General features: G+C 33.6%; 2 protein-coding genes across 2 annotated transcripts; both read right to left on the bottom strand.

The window, feature by feature from the left end:
- Positions 1-1,131: 1,131 nt before the first annotated feature.
- Positions 1,132-1,629, bottom strand: LOC107481416 (uncharacterized). The gene has a single exon (XM_052258534.1). It carries the CDS (start codon positions 1,627-1,629, stop codon positions 1,132-1,134), a length of 498 nt encoding a protein of 165 aa, XP_052114494.1.
- Positions 1,630-1,701: 72 nt separating this feature from the next.
- On the bottom strand, positions 1,702-2,646 carry LOC107481415 (uncharacterized). The gene is made up of 2 exons (XM_052258535.1): positions 1,949-2,646; positions 1,702-1,885 (listed from the first exon to the last, which is right to left on the bottom strand). The coding sequence occupies exons 1-2, from the start codon at positions 2,644-2,646 to the stop codon at positions 1,702-1,704; spliced, it is 882 nt and encodes a 293-aa protein (XP_052114495.1).
- Between the last annotated feature and the right edge of the window lie 7,953 nt (positions 2,647-10,599).

Below are 10,599 nucleotides of genomic sequence, written 5' to 3' on the forward strand. Positions count from 1 at the left end.
TATTATTCTGAATTAAACTATTTATGACATCATTGTCATGGCTTTTTTTTTAATTTTCAAAAATTTTATGTCATATTTTTTAATAACGCTTTATACAATTTGTCCACGTTATAACACTGAGATATTATATAATTGAAAAAAAAAAGAATCAATTGCTACTCTGACATGTTTTCTGATTTTCTCAAACACAAATTTAAAACCTCAGTTAAAAAATTTTACTTGGCGTTTTCACATTTAATCACACCACCTAAAAAAAAACTTTATAATTAAATCATACCTGAGTTTTTATTAATTAAGCCATTGTTAGATGTTAAGTTACTTCTGGTTAATTATTATTCTTGAGATTATATTACAAAGTAGAGAGATGTTAAGCTATTATAGTTCTGATTGGTTAATATGATCTGCATATTTTGAGTATTTGTTCTATTACTGAACTCAATTGCAAACTTGTTGCTTTATTCTTCTTCAGACTAACCTGATTTTAACACTATGATTTTGTCTATGCTAGATAACTACTAATAAACAGTGAACGACAGAAAGAATTGCATGTCAAGATGCTGATATGATAGATATCTACATATAAGGTTAGTGAGTCAAAATATACTTGATTTATTTAGACATCAAATAATTTCTTGGCTTTATCTCAATTATAATATATATGTTTCTGATGGATAATCTTGCATGCGTATGTTATTCTGTACTTTGAAATAGATATAAATTTAATAGAATTAAGTATATCAATATATATCATATATTGTGAATCATACTAATATTATAAGATACATGTAACTATCATAACTTAAAAGATAGGATAAATTCAACCTTAGAAATCTTAGAAGAAACAACCTTGAGAAGTCATTCAAAGAAGTTTTTGCTAATAACAATAAAGCAATAAAACATATGATTAAAACAAAAAATATGATAAATCTAAGATTATATTAGCACCTTTCTATTGTCTTCCTTCTTCTGCATGATAGGTTTCTTGTGATAAAATTGAAAAATAGTCATAATAAATATTCATATCACAATAACACTTTTTAAAGGAAATAAAATACATTCGAAATATTACCTTCAATCCAGATTTCTAAAAATTTTATTATAGACAACATTATCTGTCACAGTTGACTCTTTTCATGCTTCATTAAAAATTAGTATCTTGAAACCTTGTCTGGTTGTTATTCGAAAAAGAGCCGTGTACAGTTGACCGTAGCTAAAAACAGGCTTCCTTAAAAGTAAGCTTACATTAGATAAAGATTGACCTTGACTCTTATTTATGGTCATAGCATAAAAAACCATTATAGGAAACTGTCTTCGGTTAAATTTAATGGGGATCCTATGATCAGAAGGGGACAGGTTCATGCGTGGTATGAACACTTTTTGTCCTGCATTACTACTGGTAATTACTTTGGCTTCAATAACTCGTTTCCCTAGCTGAGTAATAATCAACCGTGTCCCCCTCCCATTGCATAAACCCGAAGAATGATCAATGTTTCTAAGAAGCATAATCGGTATACCAACCTTCAATTTGATTTCGTGGTTTGGAAGACCGGAAGACTTGAGACCATTGAGAAATTCAGGGGTGTGAACAGTTGCAGCAACATCTGTTTGTGTCTCGGACTTGCAAGCCATATCAGCACTAAAGCTCATATATTCATTAATCTCATCTACAGTCTGAAGTGTTGGTGCTAACACAGCTCTATCTTATAAATTCTTCTCGTCATCTGAATCCTCAATGTAGTTCTTGAATGTAGATGTTACAACAGCTTCAACTGGATTAATCCAATCTTTTATCAAGATGTCATCTGGAATTTTGATTCTACCAATACCATAAGAAATCTCACCAATCTTTCCATCTCCTATCTTCAATAACCAATATGCAAACTCCCTTAAACTTTGATCAGATTCTTCAATGTTGTTAGATCCCTTTAATCTCATGTTTTGAGTCAACTTTAACACCTTACAATGATCCCACAAATAAGATGAATTGATGGTTGCATTAACTACATCTTGTCTCGAACCTTTAGGTATTACAGGTAAAATCTGTCGAAAATCACCTCCAAACACAACTGTTTTACCGCAAAAAGGTAGATTTTCACTATTGGAGTTCACAATCTTAAGCAAATCTCTCATGGTACAATCAAGAGCTTCAAAACAAAATTTATTAACCATTGGAGTTTCATCCCATATAATCAACTTAGATTTCACTATCAACTCAGCTAATTGGCTTCCTTGTCTAATGTTGCAAGTTGAAAATTGGTCAACAATTAAAGGGATTGCAAATCTAGAATGAGCCGTTCTACTACCAGGAATTAACAAAGAGGTTATACCACTAGAAGCAACTGTTAATACAATTTGGCCTCTCGAATGCAAAGATGCAGCAAGAGTTTGCCATATGAATGTCTTCCCTGTACCACCGTAGCCATGTAGAAAGTATAAACCACCCTCACCCCGGTCGACACTGTTGATAATAGTATCGTAAACATTCTTTTGCTCAGTGGTCATCTTCGCAAGATTTAATAAATACTTTGACCCTAAGTCTTGTCTGTCGTACAACAATTCCTCATTGATTAGGTTATTATTTGAAAGATCGCAAGAAACCCCATCCTCAAAATTAATGTTAGGAAAAGGCATGTCAGGGTAGTCCATTAGACTACGGTTATTCCTCTTGAGAATTGTCTCAATTTCTATGAGAGTGAGATTTAACAACTCATTGTCGGATATTGTTAGTCTTACATTAAAAAAAAAATCAAGTGCAAACATTGATATAGAAATATGTCATTTGAAAATTAAAAAAATCTAGAAGCAAGTTAATACCTGGATGGTTAAGTAGTCATCTTCTATTATGAAATATACCATCGGAGGGTATTTTCCATGTCTTCTCCCAAACATATAGGGGTCTAGTCATTGAGTTAGAAAACAAGAGTGGCAAATAGATTCCTCAGGTATTTTCCAGAACCCTAAAGGCTTGCTTCTTCAATTGCTTCAATATATTCCCTGTCATCATCCAACAAACAGCGAGCAAAACATGCCTCCCAAAATTATTTGTATTTTGTAAACAACACCATTGTATGTTCGAATGTCCTCATAACTTGTTGGTCCTTTCACCAAATTGAGAAGTATCCTAAGATAATATGACTCCCCCAAAGGAGGAACAAAATAAACACGACCAATTACATTATGTGACCTTCTTCGATGCTATTTTTCGGAATTAACATTCCATAAAAATTTGGAAGGAAAGTCTACATAGCTCAAATGTTTTGCTTCCTCAAATTCACGATTTGCTTCAAACCATTCCAAGAACATGGACTGATTGATAGTTGGCCTTTTGACCACATCTTTCAATGATTCGTGATCTTTGAATAAAACAATTTGTTCGCTTGGCAAGTGAAAAGGTAGGCGGATGATTTGATGATTGAAGGGGTGAAGATCTTCTATCAGAACATCCAATAGGGTTTATATTGATTGATTTGATGATTGTTTGGGGTTAGTGAGCACTGAGGGCAGTAGGCTTCACTTCACAGGTACTCTATTTAGATTTGTAGTTGCTTCTGATATTGCTAATTCTATCTATTGCTATACCATATTTTAGTGTTCTAAGTGAGTTTTTTTTTTCTTTTTGATATGGAAGTGAACAATGGATTGGAATAGCTATTGAGTGATGTTTCTTTTTTTAACTTTAATTTTTTTTTGTCTAAAAAGTCGTTGATATTCAATAATCTTGCTTTTTTCAAAAAATAAGTATCTACTTTAGAATAAATAATATAGACATCTAATAATAAACCCTAAATCCAAAATCTTAAAATCTAAACCTAACCCTAACCCTAAACCCTAATTACTATACCCTAAATTCTAAATCCATAAACCCTAAACACTAAAAGATAATTTCATGAATACATTGGCTTTCTAAATAAACCAAAATTCTTTAAATCAGTCATTATAGCATATTAAATCAAATATATATTTTGAATAATTTTATAAATAGTGATAACACTTCATCAATTACTTATCAATAATTGATACAACTACTTATGAATATGAACAAAAGTCACATTAGGAAACACTTCCTGATATACTTATCAATAACTGATACAACTACATGATTACAACACTTGATAAACCAACTAGTAATATAAAAGAAATACTAATAATACTACTTCCACTAACAACACAGAACCCTCAGGGCATAAGGTCCCACATCGGTTGGGAGGGGAACGAAGCATGCTTTATAAGGGTGTGGATACCACTCCATAGTATGACGCGTTTTGACGAATGAGTGTGAAGGGCTTCGGCTATCATTCCTATCGTCAAAGACAAAACCGTGAGACCTTGTGTGCCAAAGCGGACAATATCGTGCTAGCGGGTGGTTTGGGCTATTACAGATGGTATAAGAGCTGGAACCCGGATCGGTGTGCCAGCGTGGGTACTGAACTCCCATAGGGGGTGGATTGTAAGGTCCCACATCGGTTGGAGAGGGGAACGAAGCATGCCTTATAAGAGTGTGGATACCTCTCCCTAGCATGACGCATTTTGACGAGTGAGTGGGGGGGCTTCGACTATCATCCCTATCGTCAAAGGCAAAACCGTGAGGCATTGTGTGCCAAAGCGGACAATATCATGCTAGCAGGTGGTCTGGGCTGTTATACAGGGAATAAGAAACCCTTGGGATACAATTGTAGCAGACTTGAGACACATCTCATAGGCCATGAACTATAGTAAATGGTATTCCTTTTGTGAGTAATCATATTGACTTTGGATACTGAGACCTCTGTTGAAAGAGGCAAAGTTGTCCTCTTTGAACTTTTAATCCTTTCATGAACTCTGATTATATCTTCACCAATGATAAAACTAGGGTTGCAATGAATTTTCCTTTGCCTATTCTCCAGAAACTTTCTCCAAGGAACAATATTGAAGGTTTTAATGTCAACCTTAGATAAAATAGTGTGGCATCCCATATTGGATATTTCATAACCCATTAAACACAAATTGTCTTGAAAAACAGTGATAGATTGAAAATATGGCTTTCGATCCTGGTTTGGAGAATCACTTATCTTAATTTTTTGGATTTTGAACGTCACCACGTCAAAGATAACTATATCACTGGCAATACTGGATTGCCTTCCCACCCAATTGATCCAAAAGGCCTTGCCTCCATGTACGGTAGAACTTTCACCCAGATTCTTCAGCCTTTGATCCTTAATATAACCATGTCTCCATTTTCCATAAGCCGAGTCATATACATTGCAGTGAAAAAATCAATCTCTGATATGGTTCTTTGATACATGTACAATGAAATACTTATCAGTTCTAGGAGTGAAACTAAATGCATACCCGATCATAGCTTGACGACATAGTTTGTTAGCAGGGTCTTCCAAGCACCAAAGACTTTTTAGAAGGGGATTCCAAACCAACATCTCAGAATTAAAACCATTGATACTATATCTCAGGCATAGCATCCCATATTCAGACCCAATAACACTCCACCACTCAGATTGATCAATCTCAATAGGCAGCTGTGATGGTATGATGGCTCCACTGACACAATCAATCATACTTATGTTATCTAGCGAATACACCCAAGCAGCTAAACCAACCTGAAGAAGCATATTCAAGTGTTTACCCTTAGTTGCAAACGTGTTCTCCTTCATAAAACTATATTAAGAAAATATCGCATTCCATACTTTACCTAGTGCCCTGCATCTTGCTGTTGTTTTTGGCTCGCTTCTCCTAAAAATTTCAAGCAAGTTATCATCCGAAAAAACTTGTTCTAGGTTCATCTCTGCTGAGGTAGCACTTTGGCTCATGTTGATGTGGGCAAAAGGAATGTAATATGAATACCTATAATCTGATGATGATTATCCTTGTATAAGGTATTTATAGTAACTACTTTAGGCTATATAGGAGTCACATGTGTGATTTTAATTTATTGTTTAAACCCTTTTTTTAACCTTCAAATATAAATTCTAGAAAAGGACTATACCCAACAAAATCTAAAGGTTACTATTTCAAACTGTGTTTGGTTTCACAGACTCCAATGTAAAACATTACTTGTTATTTTAAATGTATATCACTGTTAAAACAATATACAATGCCTCATTGAAAATCCTTTTTTATAGCATAAGCAAACATTGAATGAGCATAGGTTTACCTATGCTGAAAGGGATGATTTAACCCAACATTTAATATATTTTGATTGTCTTTTGTCAACAGTTTTTTGTATATGAATAAATATAATATTAAAATCAGATATATTTGCAATCATTTATTATATATATATATGTTTTACAATCTATATATTTGGTTGCATGCCTTGACTATCCTCTAAAGGTTATTAATTAAATAACGATTGAGAATAGTAAAAGTTGATATATCGTATTCTAATATTTCTTTTACTAATTTGTAAATGATTCTCTTATGTATAATTGTTATTGAATCGGTTCCTTGTAAATTATATTGTATATATATATTGTACTCTACAATATGATAATTGTAAGTTTGGAATATAGATAGATAATTTATAATCAACAATTATATTTATATGGGTTACTCCATGCAAGAAAGATTAAGTCATTAGCATCAATACAAATTAGAAAACGAAATTCTAAAAGCACACTTTCTAGAGACATAAACATCATTACTAATTAAACTAAATACCATCTGTTAGAACAAAGTTTAGAGATTCTTTTCTTTCTTAATACTCAACCTTGACTTCTTAGTACTTGACAACATCTTTATGAGTATACTTTCCAAGTCTTTCATAATTATTCCTATAATTCATGTATCAATCCTTTTAGCTCTCTAAGTTAGAACAGAGTTTAGAGATTCTTTTCTTTCTTACTACTCAACCTTGGCTTCTTAGTACTTGAGAACTGCCCTAAGGGTGTACTCTCCAAGTTTTTCACAACTACTCCTATAATTCCTGCATAAATCCTTTTAGCTCTTCCCTTGCCCCTGGTAATTGTCTTAGACTCATTGACGGATTTCTGATGATCAAAACAAATTAAATAGTTAGTAATCTTGAACATTCTAATCATACTTTTTAATCATTGAAAATTCCTTTTCTATACACTAAAAAACTTACCTGTCCACCTTGGATAGATTTATCATCACGGAGATAAACAACATCAGTAATACAATCCAAGCTAGTAACATTATCCAACCCCTGCAATATCCGATAGACTTGTTCTGCATGATTTTTCAAATTTTCTTACCTCCACAGATTGTTCATTTACAGACTGGCTGTATTTATGGATAAAGTGCTCATCAAGGCAAGCTTTTGTGACATTATAGACATTCTCATTACCACTCAAATTACTACTTTTCACATTAATCCTTAATAGCAACTTCATCCCAAGGCCGTCTTCAGTACCTCCGGGTAAGAGTCATCAGAATCATCCTTCATTATAAATTCTTAAAATAATCAATAGGGTGTTAATGCTATGTTTTAAATGAGGATAAACAAATTGCAATATGTTCATTGTACCTGACTTTGGTTGCACTCAACCCTACAATTTGGCTTGCTTCGGTATCCCACAAGACTATACATATACTTCCAGTTGCATCAGAAACATAAGCTTGAAGCTTATACTGCAAGTCTATCTGAACCGCCTTCTTGCGGCAATGGTCACATTCAAATCTCTCCTTTATCTTTTTGCATTTTTTATGAAAATACTTGCAAGCTATGAAGAACCAATCATTCCTCCCGACATCAAAGTCAACAATCGTACATAGTATCCATTTAAATCCCGGTGGGCAACCCGGTGCACAAGCGTCCCGCGTTTAACGCAGGGTCCGGGAAAGGGCCGCAACCAAGGTTGTAATGTACGCAGCCTAACCTGATAATTATATCAGTGGCTGTTTCCACGGCTTGAACCCGTGACCTTGAGGTCACGTGGAGACAACTCATCCGCTGCTCCGAGGCTCCCCTTCAGTATCCATTTAAATCCAACCTAAATAAAAAAAATTGCTGTTCTTAAAATAATAAATAATAGTGTATGGCCATATTCAAAAGGATATATGGTTCTTTTATATGCTCACATCACTTGCATTCAACACACTGTCTATTGTTTCAACTTTGCATATCCCGTTTCTGAGCTCATCGATAGCAGATCGATTTGAACTGGATGACATATGACTTATCCTCTGGGATGAAAAATAACTATCACCTTGAGTGCTGTCCACCAAACTATATAACAGAAGATTGAGTAAATTTACATGATATTTTATTTCCACGAACTTATTAACAGATATATACCTCTTTAAATAGTTCGGCCTCCTTAATATTGGGATTTATGTGGATGTTAGACGTGTCAAAACTACTCTGAATACTAATCTTCCCTGAAGATTAAGACAAAACAATAAATATCTACATTATTCTAAAAAGCATCTTTAATTAAAATTTTAAATCATTTATAGAATTAGATTCATACCATTCCATTCCTTTGCTCTGAATAGTTGGAATGCAACTATGAGAGGTTCAGTCTTGTCACCATCTAAATAGGGTTGTATCAAGTCCACCAGTGAACCAAATAAGGTACAACTAATAGAATTCTTCCTGATATATTGCAAGTTAGCATATTTGATAACAATTAAATGAGTTGTGCATCAACTTGATTGTCATAAGGTTTTAAATACACAACACTTACTCAAGGTCTTCCACTAACAACCATCCTTCCTTATAACCTCTGCTAGCACATCTATAATGCAAAAAGATGTTCTATGTTAATGGATAAATCATAAAAAAATAACATTAAACAGAGTCTGGACTAAACTATTACCAAAAAGAAAATTATGATCAAGCCTTTCTTCTTGCATAGACGCAATACTCCTAAATGTAAATGGTTGAAACGGAAAGAGCAGTTGAGGGATATGAACAACCATGCTTCTTTGTAATAAGGTGATCCTATACTGAAGCGAGCTGCACTTCATCCACATATTGTTCTTTTGGACTCAACCATTGTTGTCAAACTCTCGAGTTTACGAGTTTAGATATGGAATCGACTTGACTCGGGCATAGACTCTATCCTGAATAAACTCGGCTAGACTTGGTCAAATTCGGATAAACTCGCGAGTCTAGGATCGAGTTAGCGAGTTTGTGTTTTTCTTCATTTTTGCTCAAAAAGGCATGATTTTGAAACAAAAAAAACACTTTTTTTATTAGGGTTACGATAACACTCCCAAAGAATGAAAGAAAACTCACTCATCTACGTCGTTTCTCTCAAGTCTCACTTTCTCCATGTTCTGCCGCAGTCGCCGTTTCCTGTCGAGCTGCCGTTGTTCGACTGAGTCTATTACCTCTGCTCTGATTTGCGTCATTGTCTTTATGAATTTTACCTATGTTGCCCTCTACTTTGTATTTCTTCACATCTCCACTATCTGCAACTCCATCGTGCTATCACCGTTCACAAGTTCGACTACTTCTCCTACAGTCCTATCTCTGCTCTGGTTTGCACCATAGTGAAATCCATGACTATTTGTCACTGTCGTTTTGTGCTGCTGCACCCTCACCACTGCTGCCTGCTGCACCCTTGTCTTCGATTTGCTGTTGCTAGGATTTTGCCCTTTCTTTTCTTCTGTATCCTCTATTTTTTGTATGTCTTTTGCCCTTTCTTTGAGCCTTTGCTTCTTGATTTGTTTTTTTTTTCTTTTTAAATTTTATTGCTTCTAATTTTAGATGGCCAGATGATTCATTCATTCATGGCTGATTAGTAATTAATTATTTTGATTATTGTTAATTTAATTATTTGATATTGTTCAATGTTCAACTAAAGATTTAGAATTTTTAATTTTGTGTATTCTATGTTGTATTTGTATAAGAATAATTATAGAGAATTTGAATGTGTATTTTAAAGTATTTGTTATAATGTATGCTATTATTTTAATTTATTATGTGCTTTAAGATTAATATTATTAATTTTGAAAGGTTATTAATTTATTATGTTGTATTAATTTTACGAGTTAACTCGCGAGTTTGACAACTTTGTGAACAACCATGCTTCTTTGTAATAATGTGATCCCATACTGAAGGGAGCTGCACTTCATCCACATATTGTTCTTTTGGACTATAAAAGAAGAAATACTATATCCGACAGAATGGGCCGAAACAGTCGTACTACTGATTTTGGAATCGTGCAGTGTATCATATTGTCCTGGTAACAATAAAATAACAATAATGTTATATGATAGTTTGAACAAATTTTGGATAATAATTTAGAAGTTAACATGGTTTAAGCAAACCTTCGAGTCGTGCAATGCAATCGCTAAAGCACCAGCTTCACTACTATTTGGTCTGGAGGACCATACCACATCCTTACAACATAAATTTTAATGATCCAATATGTTCTCTTTGTAGAAATTTCTTTAAAAAAGTCACATATTTCACCCATGTTAGATTATATATTTTTGCACGTTGATATATATATATGTATGTACTTATATAAACAACAAAAAAGGTGGGTGCATTCGAAATTCGAACTACAATTATATAAAATTTTATTTTAAATTCCTTCATAATTTCCCTCCAAAGAAGAGTATGTAAGAGAAACAATAGGTTTATAAATTAAGTGTGATAGTTATCATTAAAAATTATTAATAGTATTAACA

The sequence above is a fragment of the Arachis duranensis genome, chromosome 3 (assembly GCF_000817695.3).
Source record: "Arachis duranensis cultivar V14167 chromosome 3, aradu.V14167.gnm2.J7QH, whole genome shotgun sequence".
Taxonomy (NCBI): Eukaryota; Viridiplantae; Streptophyta; class Magnoliopsida; order Fabales; family Fabaceae; genus Arachis; species Arachis duranensis.

Excerpts from the sequence above, each read along its gene's own strand:
- LOC107481416 (XM_052258534.1), bottom strand. The coding sequence starts at position 1,629 with ATGGCTTGCAAGTCCGAGACACAAACAGATGTTGCTGCAACTGTTCAC.
- LOC107481415 (XM_052258535.1), bottom strand. The coding sequence starts at position 2,646 with ATGGACTACCCTGACATGCCTTTTCCTAACATTAATTTTGAGGATGGG. Across the intron at positions 1,886-1,948 it reads GATCATTGTAAGGTGTTAAA|GGAGTTTGCATATTGGTTAT; the intron begins GTTGACTCAAAA and ends TCAAAGTTTAAG.